We start from the raw sequence: 19,748 nt of genomic DNA on the forward strand, positions 1-19,748 counted from the left end.
TTCCTTTCATACGGATGGACGGTTTTTGTGCTGTGCTGTGTTGTGCTGTGCTGGGATTTCCTATCTGTGCTCTTATATTGTATCCATTTATCATATACCATTTTTTTTTTCTTTTTTTACTATACTTCATTTTCCAATCTACAGCATTCAAAATGTCTACAACTACCATTCCCCATCCTTCCAAAACTCGCCCTATTGTCGTCATAGGCGCCGGTATCCTGGGCCGCCGCATCGCCGCCGTCTTCTCATCTGCCGGGTATACCGTGCACATCAGCGATCCATCGTCCTCTGCTCTTGACTCTGCAAGAACTTACGTCTCGACGCACATCCACGAATTCACTACCCATACCCCTCATCCGTCTTCTCCTCCGGGCCAAATCTCAACCTTCACCTCTATCCCTGAAGCAGTCGCCACCGCCTGGCTAGTCATCGAAGCCGTTCCTGAGATCCTGCCCTTGAAGAAAACCCTCTTCGCAGATCTCCATGCCCACAGTCCAGCGGACTGCATCCTCGCGTCGAACAGCAGCAGTTACAAATCCCGCCTAATTGGCGGCCATCTGCCACTGTCACGACGGGTCCTTCTCCTCAACATGCACTTCACTATGCCACCGTCCATCCGTACCGTGGAACTAATGACCTGTGGGGAGACGGACGAGCGGGTATTCCCCATGCTCAGTGAGGTGTTGAGTGAGTGTGGAGTTATCCCGGTGACAGCGAGGAAGGAGTCCACGGGGTTCATCTTCAATCGTCTCTGGGCGGCGATTAAGCGTGAAATACTGTTGATTTTGGCGGAGGGGGTGAGTGAACCCAAAGAGATTGATCTGTTGTGGGAGGAGATGTTTGGTAGGAAGGAGAGTTTGCCGCCGTGTCGCTTGATGGATGCGGTTGGGCTGGATACGGTGGCTGATATCGAGGAGAATTATGTGCGGGAGAGGGGACTGGATGGACGGTCGACGGTGGATTGGGTGAGGGAGAAATTTGTGAGTGTTGGAAGGGTCGGGAAGAAGGCTGAGGGGTTGGGAGGATTGTATCCGCCTGATCTTACTGAAGACGTGAAGAACGGGAAGAAGGTGGTGGGAGAAGCGCCTCTGCTATATCTTCTTGATGTTGGGCTGGGAGCGAATACTTCTGATATCGAGAAGGTTTCTACCGCTGGGAGGATACTGAAGTTCCAGCCAGGTACCACTGGCATGCCCGTCACCATTATCTCAGGCCAGTCTCTCCCGGATGGGATCGACGTGTCCCAGACGACAGGACGCATCTTCTGGACGAACATGGGGCAGTCGACATCCACGCACGATGGATCTGTGCACTCGGCGACACTGGATGGTCAGGATATATGCACCTTACTTCCAGCTGGGGCGGTGCACACCCCCAAACAGCTTGTCGTTGATGATACAACGCAGCACGTGTATTTCTGCGATCGCGAAGGGATGAGCGTGCATCGGGTGCGGTTCGATGGGTCTGGCCATGAGGTGCTGGTGCGGACAGGAGCGCTTGATGATGCCACCCACCGCGGAGACATGACGCGGTGGTGTGTGGGAATTGCATTGGACCGGAAGAACGGACATGTGTATTGGACGCAGAAGGGCCCGAGTAAAGGTGGGAAGGGGCGGATATTCCGTGCTGGTTTGGAAGTGCCGGCTGGACAGACGGCTGATGGTCGGGAAGATGTCGAAATGGTGTTGGAGGGATTGCCGGAGCCGATTGATTTGGAGTTTGACGAGGAGGAGGGAATGTTATATTGGACCGATCGGGGAGAGCATCCGTGGGGGTGTTCGATGAATAGGGTTAAGGTTGGTGGTGAGGTGGCGGTGCAGGAGTCGAGGGAGGTTCTGGCAAGGCATTTTAATGAGCCTATTGGGTTGAAGGTGGATAGGAAGGATAAGAAGGTGTATGTTGCTGATTTGGGAGGGAGTATGTATTGTGTTGATTTGAAGGATGGGGAGAAGAAGGTGGTGTGGAGGGATGAGGGGTGTTATACTGGGGTTGCGTTGGTAAGTGAATAGGTCTGGGTTTTGTCTGTATTTAACCGCTTCATCTCAACCCAAAAGCAGTGCATGCGTCTTTAGTAGTTACATTCAAGTCCAAATATTTGCATAAATACAACAACCTAATCAAACGACGCCAGCGCCGCTTCCCCATCCCCATCAACATCAACATCAACACCCCCCTCTCCTCCCAAAGTCTCATCACTAATAGCAACCCCAATAGCCGAAGGAGATACAGCACCCGCACCAGCAGCAGCCTTCCTCCCCTCATGCTCCATGCCCAGGATCTGCCACGCGCGACCCATCATCCCATGACCTAACCCTTGAGGGAAATTCGCCCCGTAAGCCGAATTCCGTGGCATATGGCCACGCGCACGATCACGATCCTGCTCGCGAGCCAACCGGTCTTTCTTGGCGGCCGCGACGCGATCTTGTTCGCGCTCGTGGGAGATGATTTCGTCGCGCCATTCGGCCCAGCGGGAGAAGTTTTCGCGCTGGCGGAGGACTTGGTAGCGGAGTTTGGTTTTGGAGGGGCGCCAGCCTGTTCGGGTATTGGTGGAGTTGGAGGTGGTGAGGGTGGATTTGAGGTCGCAGATGTTGGAGTCTTTGGTGAGTTTGAGGAGGTGGGTGAAGACTTCTCTGCTTTCGTGGGCGGTTTGGTGGAGTTTTTCGGTAGTGGGGTTGGTGGTTGTGCTTGGGGCAGAGGTGAGGGGGACGTCGAGCCAGGAGTAGAGGTCTGCTGAGCGTTGGACGGAGAAGGGGTCGAGCATGTTGGCGCGTCGGTTTTCTTCGCGGAGGTAGCGGACGGCGGCTTGGAGGCTTTCAACTTCGGCGCGGAGGGCTTCGTTCTCGCGCATGGTGGCCAGGGAGACGCCGGCGTCGACGGCAATGCCTTCGGTTGTGGTGGCGCCGGTGGTGCCGGAGATGCGTTTGACTTTGTCGAGGCGGGATTTAATCTCGTCGCGCTCGGCTTCGAGGGCTTCGAGGTCTTTGCGTTGCTTTTCGACGGTGGAGGTGAGTTCGGTTTCTCGGGTGCGGATCTTCTCCAGCTCGGCTTCTAGGTCTTTCACCATTGATGCCTTTTTGCTGGCTTCGCGCATCCGGGACTCGACGAGCTCGACCTTGATGGCTTGCTCTTCGATGGCTTGGTCTTTGACGCCGAGGGCGGTGGATGCTTCGTGGATCTCGTTCTTCAGGCGACGGATCTCTTCGTCGGCGTCGGGGGAGATGGTTTTGTTGGACTTGAGCTCGGCGGATCGGACGGTCCATGGCGAGGGACGCTTCTCGAATTCGGTCGTGATGGATAGATCGGACGTGATGGAGTCGAGCTCCTCGAGGAGGCCGCCGAGGCTGCGGAGTCTGTTGCCGATGAGGAACATCGTGTCGCTGCTTTCGCTGCCGGTTTCAGATGGCTGAGCGTAGAGGGTGGAGATCTGAGACATGGTGTTCAATGCTTCTTCCAGGGATAGAGGCTGCGTGCGGCTTTCGTCGATGATGAGGAAGACGATGTTCTCTCCAATCTGGCGAGTCAGATCAGACAAGTCTTTGGCGGCCTCTTCAGCTTGTTTAAAAGGGCCGACAACGTCCTGCGAGAGAGCAAGAGACCTCGAGCGAAGATCTTCCAGGGAGCGGTTGATCTTTCCCATGGCAACCTTTAGACCTCGAGCTTGAGACACCAGGCCTTCCATCTTGTTGTATAGGAAGGTGTGCTCTTCGTCGCCGCCTTCTGGCACCACAAGCTTCGACTGGAACAACGACTTGAGTCGCGAGATTGCCGAGGCTGCGTGGTCGGTGTAGGCCTGGGCCAACATGGAGCGCATGCACAGCTCGTCGGCGAACGTTTCCAAGGAGCTGGGAAGGAGAGTCTCGGTGAGATGGGACAAAAGTGCAATAGACCGCTGCAGCTCAACGGCACACTTCTTCATGTTTACGTCGTTCTTCTTCAGAGCTTCTAACCAGAAGTTTAATGTGCGCTCAACCGGCTCCATCTCGAACAAGGCTCCTTTGATACTCTCAAACCCTTCGGAAGAACAGTTCGTGATGTAGTTCACAAACCGATCGCAGAGAGAAGCAATATACAAGAGCTTCTCCATGACCTCGTGAGCAATGAAAAGGTCTTCGAGGGGAGTAGATACAGACGCCTGTTCAGAAACCTTCTCACGGAAAGTGCTGGTCATCAAGGTTGCCTTGAAGCTCACGCGCTTGAAGCGCAGAAGCGCGAGAACGGCATTCCGCTCACTCTCATAGTATTCGGGAAGATACAGCTTGGTAATGGACAAATGCTGCGCCGCTTCCTCTGCTTCCATACGGTTGAGTTCAATGTCAATTGTCTTCGTCTGCGCCTTCGAAACCGAGGCCTGAAGCTTAAGATTGAGGTCCATCATGGCCCGGGAGCGCGTGGAGAGGTCAGTAGCCTCTGCTTCGGAGATTTGTTGGGATGCACGCATATCTTCCAGGTCTCCCTGTAAAGTAGAGACCAGCTCTCGGAAGCGGACAAGAGTGTATTCTAGATCCTCGATGACTTCGTCTTGCTGTGCGAGCCGGCGACTTTGCTCAGTGAAGAGACCATCCTTGTAGTCAATCTCCTCCTGCAGCTGTTTCTCCGTCTCGATGTGGTTGTATTCGAGTTCGTCGTTGATCTCTTTCAAAGCCTCCAGATCCTCAATGGCTGCTTTCAATTCGTTGATATCCTCCTGATAACGCATATTCTTGTCGGCAAGTTCCTCGATCATTTCTTCAGCTCCCAGGGCCGTCTCCAACTGCTGCTTCAGGTGTTCCACATTGTTTTCCGCTACGAGCAGCTTCTGTTTTGTTTTCTCGTATTTAGACTTGATGGCGGTATATTCCTCCAAATCCTGCTGAAGCTCCTTGACTTGGTCCCTGAGTTCCGCTTCTTGCTGCTGGGTCATATCACGGAGACGTAAAAGAGCCTCTCGAAGACGCTCATTCGTCTTCTCCATCTGCAACCATCCATGACTGGACTTTTCTTCCGGGCTCATGACCTGACCAAGTTCCTCATTTTCCTCGCGCAGAACCTCCGCTTCCAGTTCGAGCTCTTCAACCCTCAACCTGAGGGTCTCCACTTCGTGCTTGAAAGCATCTGCGGTCTCTTCCGCCATTTCGCGGTCCAGAGTGGCCATTTCCATAAGCGAATCATGTTCCGCCTGGAGTCGCTCGACTTCCTCGAGCCTCGCTTCCGAATCTTTCAGCTTCTTCCGTAGCTCGTTAATCTCAAGCTGCTGCGGCTGATACTTCGCTTGCAGCTTCTGGATGATGCCTTCGAACTTGTCTCGTTCCGACTGAAGTTGTTCCAGTGTCTTCAGCTTCTCGCGATCGTCGGCCCGTTTCTTTTCCATGACCCGGAGCTTGGTTTTCAGCTCATCCAGCTCCCTTGCTACAACATTCCCACTCAGCGACTGTCTATGTGATGGAGTCGGTTGGGGTCTTTGGCTCGTAGCTGTCCGCAAAGAACTTGGTGTAGGCTTCGGGGCTTTGGGCGCCAGATCCGCGTCATCTGCACCTTCCTCTTCGACATCATGAGAACTTGTCTCCAATTCCTCAGACTGAGGGCTGGCCACACTTTCAGCTTCTTCCGATGCTTTGTTTGAGCCCGTGGGCCGGAGCACGGGTCGCTTTGTCAATCCTGACGGTGCCGACGCTGTACCCTGGACACTGGGTCTGCCTGTCCTGCTCGCTGGTGCAGATATCGAAGGTCGTGATGCGCGAGTTGTCGCCGAAGGAGGAGCGGGCGGGCCCATAGACGTCTTGGAGCTGATGGATGTCCGGGTCTTTGGTGCCACCGCAGACGGCCGCGGTGTGCTGCTTGCAGACGATCTGTTCGAGAGGGGGGTAGAGGCGGGTTTCGTCGGTGACTTTGTAGGAGACTATCGTGCGACCAGCATTAGCTTCTTGATATTACTATTGGCGTGCTAGAGGGACGGTACGATACCTTTGTTGACAAGCGTTGAGCGGCTCCTCTCAGGGCCGAGGTCGGACTCGAAGCCCCGGCGCTATGTCTCTTTGCAGTCGCAGATGACAGAGAAGTCGGTCTCTTGAGTCCGGAGTTCCCTGGAGTGACACCACTTTGAGCGCGACTTCGGCTGGCGGGCGTAGTGGTGGCATTCCCCTTAGGAGCGGCCGGCTTAGTCGGTCGAGCGGGCTGTTCAACAATTGCAGCGATGGCAGTGGGCCGGACGAACATGCCAAATCCCGGTTCGCAGTCGAAGTATCGTTCTCCTTGAACTGAGCCATCGTTCTTGCCCGTGGGCTCGTCCAATTCCACGCCGATCCAGTCTCCCGCAGCGAATTGTGTCGAGCCAACAAACCGAACGGTGGCCTGCCGACCGTCGGTCAAAGTGACCACATGGCCCGGAGATAGGTCAGCCATATTGAAGCATTCAGGCCGATAGAAAGCCCCGGTGCAGGATTGTCCTGTCGTGGAAGAGGGAGGGGAATGGGATGTTGTTGTCTTGTTGATGGTGTCTGTTCGGGGAAGCTCCCCCGTTCGGAGCCTCAGGACGCGACTCGTGCACGGTTGTTTTTGCCTGAGGCAGAAAGGCATATAGTAGCCCTACATCTATCTTCACCTTGACTGATCTGCCTCTGCGACTACATTTGACTACACTATTCATGAATTTGCAGTTGTGCGCTATTGAAGTGTTCATATTCTCGTGAGTATCAATTACACAATATGTGCATTCTCGGGTTTTAGAGTATGTGCCTGTCCCCAAGATAAGAACCCGTCAAAGTCAGAATGATAATGTCGCTCATAGTCTTCGTGACATCTTGAAACACAAGAGGCCGTACACATCTATAGGATCTATCTATCGCATAAAGTGATTGAATCTATACTTCCTGCTTGGTCTTAAACAAGTTGGGGAAGCAGGTCCTAAGTTCCTCCAGGCTTCGAATCATATATTGCGAAGCCGGCACGTGGGGGAGGGGAATCCCGGGCTCAACGAGATGAGCCACGGCCCAACCCCGGGCGGCAGCATGAGTACAATTCAGACCAGAGTCGTCTGAGCATATTGGTCAGCACTTGATCTGGGCCTGTACAGTGAAGAAAGAAATTTGAAGGGCAACTCACCAACAAAATAGCACTCTGACGTGCTAGAGGCTCCCGCCTCCTTCTCCGCCCTCTCATACATGGCCTGGCTGGGTTTGCACACCAGCGGCAAATTGCCATAGTCACAGTATGTGATGCCCTCAAACATATCGTCCACCTGCAGCAACTTCACCACCCGTTTCGCATGGGTCACGTAGGCGTTCGTGAGAAGCCACATTCGCACTTTGCTGCGGTCAATGTCTTCGAGCAGCTGGCGCAGCTTGGGGTCCGGTTTGAGGATATCGTCGAGCGGCAGCGCATCGTCCACTTCGCGGTTAAATTCCAGGGGATCGATCTTGTGGTGGCGCGTAAGGCCTTCAATGGCGAGACCGTATTCCTTGTAGTACTTCATGTGGAGCATGTGTGCGTCATCGGCATTCAGGGACAGGTGCTTGATGAAGAATTGGTCTAGAAAGACACGATGATTGGGTCAGCGCATATATATAAGATAGAGTGCGGTCGCGGTGGCTCACTGATCAATTTCTGCATCTCATCGTGGATGTTGCACCCTTCACGGAGTAGTTGTGTCAGTATGTCCTGCGATCAATACCTCGGTTCGCGAAATTCCCACCTTTGGAGTAGAGCTGTGAACACACTCAGGTCAGTGACGAAGGGTATACTGGGAGATGAGAAACGCGTCAACATACGCAGTTGTCAATGTCAAAGAAGAAGACCGGACGAGGGTCCAGCGGCGCACTGGCCGGACTGTTGACGGTGGCCATTGTTCGTCGGGGGTATGAAGGTATACTGTTGCGATGCGGAGAAAAGGTACTCGGGCGGTGGCAGGAGAGATTGCAGCGGAGGAATTGAGAGGAGGGTTGGACGTGGTATGTTCTGGGAGCGAAAGGAATTCGCAAGAGGGAGCGCAGGGTTGAATGATTCATCGCAGACACATTAATGCCACCAGCGAAAGAAAAGCCAGAGAGGGGAAGGGGGGGCAATACGGCGCAACAGGAACCGCGAAACCGAGTGACTCCCTCCGGCGATGGCGGGAGCAGCCGGCGCGGCATTTCCACTCTACACTGCTGCTGCTGCTGCTGCTACTCTTTCCTTTTTGATTCCCCGACAAGGTTCTTTTGCAATAGTACTAGGCTCCGAGTCATCATTTCTTGCGTTTGCTTCACCGAACCCGCTGTCTGTCGGCTGACTTGGGTAGACGACCATATCTATTAGTACCAAGGAGATTTGATTTCCTCTCATTCGGGGATCAAACAGACTTGTACATCCAATCAAGCCATGTGTGAATGCGCTGGGAAGTGACTAAGAAGAAACTAGCGGTGCGCGCGGTGCCTTTGCATGCTGGCCGCCTCGACGAAGCTGGCCTCGCCTTTTCTCCTCTGCAAACCGCCCCCGTCCACGTACTTCCCGCACCTCATCATCCATCCACCGCCATCACCGTCCTTCCCTCCCATTTCCCTTCCCTTCCCTTCCCTTTCCTTCCCCCCATTCTTCCCTCGCTCACCCTCCCTCAGTCTCCATATTATCCACTCCTCACTCTTGGCCACCCATTCTAGTCTCCCTCAGCCAAGTCAAGTGAGGCAGTGAATTGGATTTTAAGTGCTACAGCCGAAAGAAAAGCTGATGCAGGAAACTGATTCGGTCTACTGGTGTCTGGTGTGACAAAACAGCTCTTCTCGGAGCAACTTAAGTTTTTTTCTGTCGGTCCTCCGGGTATTATTTCTTATTTTAGACCATGGCGACAGCCCAGATTTCGCCGGCCTCAGGTAGTAATATACCTACCAGGCTGCCTGCAAGTGAGGAGATGCAGGAGTATGAAAAGATTTTGAAAATAAGTGACGATATCTTTTCTGGAACTCACCCTAGATTGAAGGTTCCCCAGCAGTTCGTGCGCAAACCCGCCTCTCGAGGCCCCCCTGTCTCGACTCCCACCCAGGTAAAATCGGGTGACCAACTCAAGTCTCCCCCGAAACCCCAGCTTCCTCCGTCCGCTCCGTTGGCTCAGAGGCCGGCGACATCGCAGCCTCCCAGTGCCGGAAGTGCTCCTTCCGGCGCGACCGGGCCGTCGCGTTTAGTCCCTAAGCCTGCCTCGGAGATTGATCCCATATTTTTGACCAAGTCAGATGATCTAGTCAGAGCTGAGATACAACTACAGCGGCAGCGGGTGGAGAGAGTGCTGCGGGAACAGTTGGAACAGAAAAGGCAGGATTCGAGGCAGAAGGCCTCTCTACAAGACACAAAACCAGACTTTGACGTTTCTGATGTGCTAGTGAAGGCCTTTGAGATGGTCAAACCGTCTCCGTCCGTGGATGCACCTGGTGCTGGAGAGCCCGGTGACTCTTTTGACGAGAACTCGTTCTACTCCAGTAGAGCCCCTGACTCTCCCCAGCAGGGCGAGCCGCAGAGGCAGTCTCCAGCTCCCCAGTCTAATTCTGAGGAGCTGGCTACTGAAGCTCCAGCAGAGAACTATTCAGATGAGTTGCAACGGCTTGAAGCCCTCAACAGAACTGGATCGGATCAGGATGTGCAAGATACTTACCCCGTGGCAGACCACCTAGTACCCTATGATCAGAGGCAGCCGCACCATACTGAGGTGGACGTCGCCGTCCGCAAGTATCCCGAACCCGACCAGCCGACCGACGCGTATGAAGAACCAGAGTATTCACCACCGGCCCCCGGGGTAGCGCCTATGGAGAGGGATGATAACTATGGGTCTCAACGGGGTTATGCGAACGGGACAAAACGTCGAGCACCGGAAGATCGAGTGCCTGAGCGGCATCGTCGGTCTCGGAGATCACTATCGCGGGGAGGCGATGTAAGAATTGTGCGAAACCACATAACCTCGCCTGCTGCTCCGCAGCCGTCCAGAGTCTCCCCCTTAGCCATCGCCAAGGTGCCCTCGGTCCATCAACTAAAAGACACGCGTCCGGATTACGGTCCAGAGCGCCATGCTAGCCCTGAGGTTCCTGCTCAGCCATTGACGTCTAGGAAACGTAGGAGGTTGCAGGATGACAGAGGTCGTCCATCGTATACTAGAGCGCCAGCAGCGGCCCATGTCGAAGAAGCATTCATCAAGGAAGAGCCTGTCTCACCTCCGCCATTCACAGACACTCAACACGCTTACCGGACCCGCCAACCACAGGAAAGACCAGTGTACATTGACATTGCTTCCCCGCGCTACACCCCAGTATTAGAACGGAGAGACCCACAGATCAGGGAACCGGCATATGAGTACGAGGTGTACGAGCCCCATGCTGAGCCGGGGATTCAGCGCACCCTTTCAAGACTTAGTGCTCGCCGGCCAGTCCGGGACGATCAAGACTTGCGCAGAGTTGCCAGCTTGCATCAGGCTCGGCAACCCGAATATGCTCGTGAATATGTTGACCAAGCCAGTCCCCAGTCGGTGCGGGCCGGGTCTTATGCTATTGTTGAGCGTCCACCTGAGAGAATTCGATACTATGATGAGCTGGCGCAGCCACCTCCTACGAGACGCTATATTCCGGCTGGCGAATCGCCCAACTCACCACGATATCATGATGCTTACTATGAAGAGGAACCTGCAGCACGGGTGATGGCACCTCCACCGCGTCGGATAGTGGTTGACGAGCATGGCAATCAGTACTATGAGACGTTGCCTGCTCCAAGACTGCAGGCTATGCCTCCGCCCTCTACTCGACTACCCAGAAGTGACGTCTACGACGACCGTACACCACTGCGCCCGGCAAGCGTGCGAGCGGCGTCTGTTCTTGAGGATCCGTATGGCGGTCGGCGATACGTGCAGGACATGCCACCTCCACCGACCGCCTACCGACGAGTCACCGACTACGCTCGTCCGGCTCCAAGCGAACGGCGACCGTACACTGGGGCTTTGGATGAACGAGAGCCGTTCCCCCGTAGTGCCAGCGTGCAAGTGACGGAATACGGGACTCGCCGTCCCCCTTACCTAGACGAAGCCGAGCTTCCACGGGAGCGGATCGTCCGGATGCCGAGTGTGCGCCCGCCCACTAGCCGGTACGAGGAGCCGCCGATGATTCAGCGGGTGGAGAGCGTGCGCCCGAGCGGTCGAGATGTGAGCGTCTACATGGATGATGCTGCCCGGCAGCCGAGAGAATACATTGAGCGGCCTGTATACGTTGCTACGCGCCCTGTGCGGGACGAGCGCTACTACGAGGGCAGTAACCCAGCGGAGCGGGTCATCCTCGACGGGGGAAGGGACGTAGTCCACCGAGTACCTCAACGCTACTGAGGAACGACGTATCATACTATAATGACCACGTGGACATGGAGATGATGGCCCACAATGATTGATTGATTGATTGTATTTGGTGCATTCGCCTCGGATATATCAATTGCCTTTGATTGATTTGAATTCTGTTGTATCTAAAAAGCGTTTTGTATTTGGATGTGTCGAGCATCCTGTACCATAGTATAGCAGCACATCGCTATGAGGGGTGAGAGAGTGAGGGGGGAGAAGAATAAGAAAGCAATGAATAGCCGCATGATCTCGTGCATCAGAAATACCACTACAAATTGTTTAGAAATCGGGTGTCAAGTGACATGATTGATTCCACAACACAATGGCTTCATCATCGCAAGACGGCTGCTGACAAGTTCCGAGGGAGGTGTAGCATGAACACGATATACAAAAAATACAAGATCATCAACCTACCGTGACCATTACGCTGGCATATTTTCCGGCATTCGAATTGGAGAATAGCAAGCAGACAAAGATAATCGAGAATAGAACAGACAACTGAGACAAGGGGTAGGTTAGGTGTATAGTAACCTCCTTACTCCTTGGGTAGATAGGGAAGGGAAACAAACAGACAGGCCTCCTCCTCCGGTCATGTTAGGGAATCTCCTCACGGACGGTGAAGAGGATATATTTGATTCATTGATATATTCATCCAACCATTATCAAGTTGTGTATCGATCATTATTGGAAGAAGATGTGATATGGTATGGCTGCCGTTTATGGACAGTTAGTAGTAGTAGTTGACTTGGTTGGTTTGAAAGGGGAAAGGGGGGTTCATCTACTGTAGTGGTTTCATCAGCGGCATTTATATGCTGGGTTCATTTGGTTATTCGAGAAAATTCTGCAGGCAGCAAAGAATAGATTAGTTAAGTGGCTAGCTAGGGAAACTAAAAGTAGTGGGCATGTGTTAAGCTATTAACTAAGAGGTTACTAAGTTGATTGTTTAGGTAGTTTCGTTTAGTTAAGAGTTTAGTAAGGGATCGATCGGTAGTAGGGGTAGAGTTAAGTCTAGTTTATACTGTGAAAGGTAAGTGCCAGTCTTCATATTATTTCTTCGTAGAGCATGCAGTAGTAACAGCATGGGTATATACAGTGATCAAGATGGATAAGGGTTTAGAGTAGTAGTACTAGTAGTAGTACTTTTTGGCACTTGCTTTTGTTTTGTTTAGTAGTCAATTTGGTATTCTAACGGCCCTGCTGCTACTGATAATGCTGGTAATGGCTATGGCGTTACGTATATATATGTTGTATGTAATGTTACCTACCGGCTACAGAATAGCTGGCAGCATGGAAATAGTATAGAATGAACAACACACTCATTACTTAGTACCTATTCTCAGAGCACACATACATAGTACCCAAAAGTACTTACATGCAGTGTCGACATGTAAATAACTTACAAAGTACTAAACGAGTAAATGGAAGTAACTTCTTACTTACCATGAAATGGTGGTGATATCCAGACCCACATCCCATGTCGCCGATAGATGACGTCGACGAATATATCTCTCTTCGATCGTTGGATGATCTTTGACTCTCTTTTACATCACCTTCACCTTCACCTTACTTGATCTTCACCATGATATTCTTTTCAATTGAACCATCGATAATCTTCCTTCATGTTAGACTGTCATGCCATTATTGTGGTGGGAAGTTGTGGGTTGTGGGTTGTGGTGAGGTGGTTACATCAGTGATCAACGGTGGGTTGCTGCAGGCAGTGTGTTAGAACAGGACAGGACAGGACAGAGAGGATTTGTATCCTTACATCCGGTATCTGTCTGTCTTTTAGTCTTAGGACTTTTCCATCATAGGTACATACGTACTTGTGTAAATAGTAACTGAGGGATAAAATAGTACTCTGTCTAGTGTCTACATTATCATCAACTCTATATATTGTAGTCTTATATATCCTAGAGCCCATTACATATTGATCAAGCAATTCAAGACAGCCCGTAATACAATTGCATAACCCAAACCTTAACATCAACGTTGATCATCCCCAATTCCTCCGACACACACGGAGCGATGGAAGAGTGTCTGTTGGTCCACGGATCCAGAAATTCCCTACCATTGGATTGTCCCCGGGTAGGCTAGACACTAGATAGATAGATACCTCAGATAGTGGTAAAAGGTGAAAGTAGAATGATGGTAATCACGATAACCAGCCAAAGCATGACCGTGACACAGGGAATTCCCCTTGCCATGGATGAAATCGATCGATGGGATACTACTAGTACAGTCCCGGGCGGAGAAATGAAAAAGAAAAGAAGCAAAAAAAGGGAAAAAGGTCCAAGTCATGATACACGGTGACGCAAGGCGGGTTTATCACTTGTCTCAGGATTTCGGGGTCTTACTTGATTCGTTTCACTTGTGTAAGTATGTCTGTTCTGTTTATCAGACTTAACTGGTTAAGTTAAGTTGGGGTCTGTGTTGGGTGGCTTGTCTGTCTGTTTGTCAGGTTGGGTAGGTTGGCACATGACTAGTTACTTACTATCGCTATACCTATTTTCATCCCTACTGTATACGTATATCTGTCTTAGTTTTCTCGTATATGCTATAGCTGGGTAGAATAGGTAGTAGAATTCCATCCGTCTCCATAGCACCCATCAAGGTATAAGGTATCCCAGCCGGTTTGACTGGAATGGTATGGATAGACAGACAGACAGACAGGACGACGCCAGTGGCAAATGGGGAGCCAGCCAGTCAGCCAGCCAGCCAACCGGGCCACCCCCCCTCTCTCTCTCCCTCGATTCCCAGGCATCCATCTACTTACTATCTTCTTCCTGCCCTCCCGAGTTCCCCGGGAAAAATAAAAAGTGATGATGTACCTTACCTGGTGGAACAATACCTTTCAAAATAGCCACACAACCAATGATGATGAGTGCATGGGTATGGCGCGCTGGCTGCTTTGCCCCGGTACCTACAGGTGTCGAGCTGTGGATGGCAAACAGCTTGCTTTCCTGGAGCTTCCGAGCTGGTGTGAGTGTGTGTGTGTGTCCGACACAAACCGGGGATACATGATTGATTGATGAAGTGCAGATGCAGATGCAGATGCAGCGGCAGTTGCACTGATGTGTGTAATTGTGTAGCTACGTAAGTATCTCTGAGAGTAATGAGCCTGAGGCATGAGTAGTGTGTATCTAAGTACAGTAAGACGAATACAGCGTGATGACAACACACACGTGATCTACAAGACGGGACCGGGATTTCTCGCTTGCAGACCCGAAACGGGCAAGCCGGGTGGAGCCGTGCAGGGACGACTAGGATGAACGCAATCGAGGTTGAGGAGTGGAATATCCCCCCCTCCCTTCCTCCGTCTTCTTGTAGGGGCTGTGTTTGGAAGAATTGGAGAGGTAATTAGAGGAATGGATAACTTTATATATCATTTTCAGAAAGTGTCTGACTCGAGGTAAAAAGAGAGTGTGTGTGAGTGAAAGTTTCTGGGTCAGAATTGAGTTTACTTTTTCCCCATGGTGATGACGAGAAATGGACGACAGGTCCAGTAGTCAAATAGTCAAGAGAGTTTCCGAGTGGAATTCCAAGGCCAGTCAGTCAGGTCACCTCAGATACTAGAACTAGTGCTACCAAAAGTATGTTGGCGGGTGGATGATGAAAGGAGTCATTCTTTTCTGGAATTGTTGATTGGAGGGGGGAGGAGGGACGGACCCTAAGGAGGTCGAGATTCAGGCGATAAACCCGGCCTACTACTAACTAACTAACCTAACTACTTTGTGGTAAACTAACTGAATCGCGTAAGCTGGGAAAATCATAAGAATAGTTAGTGAGCAAGTGATCAGAGCGAGGGGAGAGGGAGAGTTGTGGCACTGGCAGCAGCAGCAGGAATGGCCACACCAGGTTTCGAGTGGTACTTTGGCCCAGACGATGCAAACATTGGGCCTAGACACTGGGCTGAGTACCCGCCCTTCCCGCCTGAGGATTCGAAGGGGAGTGACCATCATCATGGGAATTGAACGATGAAAAGAAGATGGGACTAAATAATGAGAGGAATAGATAGAAATTCGATGTCTTTATTATTTATTAAAATAGTGCTCGGCTCGATCTAAATAGGTAAAGAAAATGAACAGAATTCATGTGTAACTTGATTTTCCCCCCAACGGTATGTCAGTATAAGCTGGTAACTTAACTAGTTGTAGCTCCTCGAGGTCGAGTCCCTTTGAAATTGGTGCCTGGGGAAAAATAGAGAGAGAAAGAAAAGAAGGTGTGCAGAAAAGGGAAATTCCCACTTTTGACTCTTGACTCTTGACTACTGACTTGTTGCTCTTCTGCTGCTCTCTCTCTCTCTCCGCCCCTCCAAAAGTCAGTCATCATCCATCCACACCAAAGCAGCTGAAAAGAGGCGCTGACTGGCTCTGTTGCTTGCCTGAATTCGGCCAGAGGAATTCCATCCATTCCCTTTCCATCATCTCTTTCTTGCTCTTCCCTTCCTTTTCCCTCTCTCTTCTCTTCTCCTCCTCCTCCCCTCCCCAAATCCAGTCTAAAGCTTTTTGCTGCTGGTGCTGCCAACAGACCCAACGCCGTTTTGTTGATCCATCATCCCATTCTCGTTTTCCCCTTCCACTTCCTCTTCCTCTTCCCTTTTTTTTACCTTGGATTTATTTCCTTCTTCCCTTATTTTTTCTTTTTTCCTTTTTCCTTCCTTAGTCCTGCCTTTTTTTCTTTCCCACTTCCGCGCCCTCCCCCTCCCTCTTCATTTCCTTCCAATCTGCTGCTTTCTTTCTTTCTTCATCTGTGCACCTCCCCCTCCCTTCTTGCTTGATACCCGTTTTGGTTGTTAGAACCTGAATTGTGATTCATCCTTTTCCCTCCCATTCCGATTCCTCCACCCCCCGTCGGTGGCCAGTCACCCTCCACCAACGGCCACTTTCTCCTCTCCATCTGCGCGCCCACTTCCTGTCGGGAACGGCGACTGCAGCCCTCGACTGTCACCTTTTGTCTCTCCAATCCCGTCCGTCTACTCTCATCCTCCGCTTCTTCCTCCCCCTCCTCGCCCATCCGTTCGCCATTCCCTCCCCTCCGGTCCTCCACACCCTTCTCTCCCCTCGACTTGTTCAAGGGGCTAGAGACTCGACCTCCCCTTGTCATGCACAAGATTTCCAATTTCACGGGCCAAGCCCGTCATGGCTGGGAGCGTATGACGCCCACTTTTGGCATGTCTCGACCGCATACCGACATGACTTCTCACTCCCTCCGTCGACCGCATGGCGCGCCGCCCATGACTCCTCCGACTGGAATCGACCCGACCGTCAATCTCTCGTTTAACGTGCCCTTCTCCTCCACTCTTGCTGGTCCCGACGTCGACGATGTCCTGCATGCGAGCCCTGGCGCCCTTCAACGCTGGACCTTCCCCGAGGGCACTCCCGAAGGCACCCCCGTCCACCAGCTTCCCGTTCACGCGAGCAATGTCGACGCCCTGCGGAGATTGTGTCGACAAATCACCGAAAGCAGTAACGGGAGGGTCGAGGCGGCTGTGACCTCGTCGGAGCCCAAGACTGTCCCTTCGCTACAACGGCGCCCTCAGGGTTTGGCGACCAACGTCTGCATCACGGGTGATGGAGAGACGGTGCGGAAGATGCGAGCTAGGGTGTTGAACGAGACCCCCATTTTGTTGGTATGTTGATAATTCGACAGTTCATACTCTGGTGTCTGGGATCCGGTTTATCCGCTAACGGGTCATGTTATAGCGATGTGCGACCGTGGACGTGGACATGCACCTGATCCTGGATGGAACCACTAAAAATATCCGAGCGAGCGTCTTGGAGCATTTGGATACGCTGGCGGCCTATACGGGCACGGACATTTTCCTCCTGAGCCCCAAAATCCGCGATACGGATAGTGCGGTGGTGTCTTCTTATGGCTACGCCTCGGACAATGGGCTGGATCAACGCTTCCGGGTGTCCATCTACGGCGATATGGAGAGCGCTGAGCATGCCAAGACCAGGGTCTTGATTATGATCGATCAGATTGTGGGTTCTTTCTTCCGACCGATCAACGTCCGGCGAACTAACTGTTACTAGCTCAAACGTCACGTGGACGCCGTGAAGCTGGAGCTGACCATGCACACCTTGGTCTGCGGCCGTACTCGCAAGAACATCAAGCTGATCGAGGCTGCCACGGGCACAGCCATTTACTTCCCGCCGCCATTCCCTCGCATTTTCGGCTACACGCCGCCGGGTGCTCATCGTCGCAGCGAGAACGAGGTCTACATCACCGGTGATACGCAGGAGCAGATTGCACGTGCAAAGCAAAAGCTTCAGGAACTTGTGATGGGCGTGAAGATCTACGTCAAGGATGTCATTGTCAACTCGAACAAGATCGACAACATTCTGCTCGACCGTCTGGACAAGGTCCGCAAGGTGATGGAGATGAACGGCTCCTACGTCCTCTTTCCTCAGCTCGGTACGCAGCGGGGTCTGGTTCGTATTCAGGGCACCGAAGTGTTGCACGTCGAGCGCACCGTGCGGGAGATCATGGCTTTGGTATGTTACACTGCACTTCATTCCAGACGGCTTCGTGTCTGACTAACGTTTGCAGGCTGGTCAATTCTACAGCGCGTCGTGGTGGATCATCATGCCCGACCCGTCGCAAGGGGGTTTCCGGGCGCCGTCTCCCGCAGACGTCCGCACCATGCTCTCTGACATCTGCAGCAACTCGGGCGCTGAAGTTAGCTTTGACAACCTGACGTTTACCATCAATGGCTCGGATGACGCGGTCAAGGCGGCGATGATGGTGATCAACCAGATCCCGTTTGTGCAGCGCAGCCAGTACCAGATGCGCGTGAAGATTGAACTCGCCAACGAGCACAAGGAATTCGTGAGCGGCAAGAAGAATGGCAAGATCAACAAGATCATGGGCCAGAGTGAGTTGACCGTAATCGCCACATGAGTCACGTACTAACGTATACAGGCAATGTGCAAATCATCTTCGATGGTTTCAACGAGTACAACTTCTACATCGACGTGTGTGGAAACCAGTACGAGTCTACCAAGAATGGCTTGGATCTTGTTGAACAGGAAATGCCGGCGTCGATTTCGTTCCACGTGCCAGACCAGTACCACAAGCGCATCATCGGCATTGGAGGCCAGCACATCCAGCGCATCATGAAGAAATACTCGGTGTTTGTCAAATTCTCCAACGCCATGGACCGTGGCGGCATGGGCAAAGAGGAGGACGACATCAAGGTTGACAATGTCATTTGCCGGACCCCTGCGCGTAACGCTCAGAGTCTGGACCTGGTGAAGCAGGAGATCATGGACATGGTCGAGAAAGTCGTAAGTTCGCCATTCCCGGATTGAGTTTCGTTGCTAATTGAATAGGATGCCGAGTATGTCTCCGAACGTGTCGTCATCAACCGGTTGTACCACCGTGAACTACTTGCGCGCATGTCCGAAATCGATGAGCTCGAGAAGAAGTGGAACTGCAAGATCGAGTTCCCTAGTACCGAACTTGCCAGTGACGTCGTGACTATTTCCGGGCCCGAGTACCAGGTCCCACAGGCCGTTGACGCCTTACTGGTAAGTAAACTGCTCATCACGGATATCATCAGTTCTAACCTTCGCAGGGAATGGTTCCGGAGAGCCACGAGCTACTCTTCCAGAGCTCTGCCGAGTTGCGCGAGTATTTCAAGTCGACCGAGTTCCACGACGACGTGTGTGCCAAGCTCAAGGACCAATACGAGGTCGATACCACCGTCGATACTAGTTCGGACCCTCCGGCCTCGGCTTCGGAGAGTGGCTCTTCTTCTCCCGTCTTCGGACCGGAAGACCGGGTTGTGCTCGGATATACTCGCAACAATGCCGGCGGACTCAAGGATGCCATTGACTTTCTGATCTCTCGATTGGTCGCTCACGGCCTCGACGCGACTACGGTCAAGGGAGCTATTCCTCGCCCCAAGTCGGACTCTTTCGAGGAGTCTCTCCCCTTCTTCGACTCCAAGTTGCTGCAGCATGCGCCCGCTCCTATTGTCACCGACTCCCCCACTCGTCCCAGTTTCTCGGATGAGACCAGCGAGCGTGGGTCCATCTTTGAGAGACTGCGGAAGCCCGGCAGCATCTCTTCCTTTTCTTCGTTCATTGGCCGCAAGAATCACTCGGCCTCTCCCGGATCCTTCTTCAAGCATGCGTCCAGTAACGCCTCGAAGGCGTCACTGGTCTCCATGGAGTCTCGAGACAGTGGCTACCGCAACCCATGGAATGATTCTGGCGTGAACCTTGCCGAGGACGACGTGCCTGTCCTCGGAAGTTCTCACAGCCACAGCAGCAGCAATGGCTGGCCCGCGCGCTTTGACACCAAATTTCCATTCGGTACCGCGCCAGGGGACATGACCCCCAAGCATGACCCGCGCGCTTCTTTTGACAGTGGTCGTCCTAGTACTTCCAATTCTACTTCTGGATACCCGGCCCCAATCGGGCCACCGCGTTAA

At 52.5% G+C, this 19,748-nt stretch overlaps 4 protein-coding genes across 4 annotated transcripts; 2 read left to right on the forward strand and 2 right to left on the reverse strand.

Annotated features, from left to right (window-relative positions):
- Positions 1–152: 152 nt before the first annotated feature.
- BO88DRAFT_480562 (NAD(P)-binding protein) lies at positions 153–2,009 on the forward strand (the record flags this gene model as incomplete). Its single annotated transcript, XM_025712152.1, has 2 exons — positions 153–884; positions 918–2,009. 2 exons carry the CDS (start codon positions 153–155, stop codon positions 2,007–2,009), a joined length of 1,824 nt encoding a protein of 607 aa, XP_025564120.1.
- A 12-nt stretch (positions 2,010–2,021) lies between these two features.
- Positions 2,022–5,778, reverse strand: BO88DRAFT_403956 (putative dynactin; the record flags this gene model as incomplete). The annotated part of the gene is made up of 1 exon (XM_025706491.1): positions 2,022–5,778. A coding segment is annotated over exon 1 (3,632 nt), but the record flags the coding sequence as incomplete, so codon positions are not given.
- Positions 5,779–6,637: 859 nt separating this feature from the next.
- Positions 6,638–7,995, reverse strand: BO88DRAFT_403958 (putative pyrimidine 5'-nucleotidase). The gene is made up of 5 exons (XM_025706492.1): positions 7,743–7,995; positions 7,667–7,679; positions 7,569–7,604; positions 7,078–7,503; positions 6,638–7,009 (listed from the first exon to the last, which is right to left on the reverse strand). The coding sequence occupies exons 1-5, from the start codon at positions 7,815–7,817 to the stop codon at positions 6,837–6,839; spliced, it is 723 nt and encodes a 240-aa protein (XP_025564122.1). The 5' UTR covers positions 7,818–7,995; the 3' UTR covers positions 6,638–6,836.
- Positions 7,996–8,788: 793 nt separating this feature from the next.
- On the forward strand, positions 8,789–19,748 carry BO88DRAFT_424563 (uncharacterized protein; the record flags this gene model as incomplete). The annotated part of the gene is made up of 10 exons (XM_025708741.1): positions 8,789–11,269; positions 12,687–12,732; positions 15,706–15,822; positions 16,390–16,937; positions 17,011–17,292; positions 17,344–17,742; positions 17,861–18,185; positions 18,233–18,597; positions 18,643–18,840; positions 18,888–19,748. The coding sequence occupies 10 exons, from the start codon at positions 8,789–8,791 to the stop codon at positions 19,746–19,748; spliced, it is 5,622 nt and encodes a 1,873-aa protein (XP_025564123.1).

This window comes from Aspergillus vadensis (assembly GCF_003184925.1).
Source record: "Aspergillus vadensis CBS 113365 unplaced genomic scaffold BO88scaffold_8, whole genome shotgun sequence".
In the NCBI taxonomy this organism is placed as follows: domain Eukaryota; kingdom Fungi; phylum Ascomycota; class Eurotiomycetes; order Eurotiales; family Aspergillaceae; genus Aspergillus; species Aspergillus vadensis.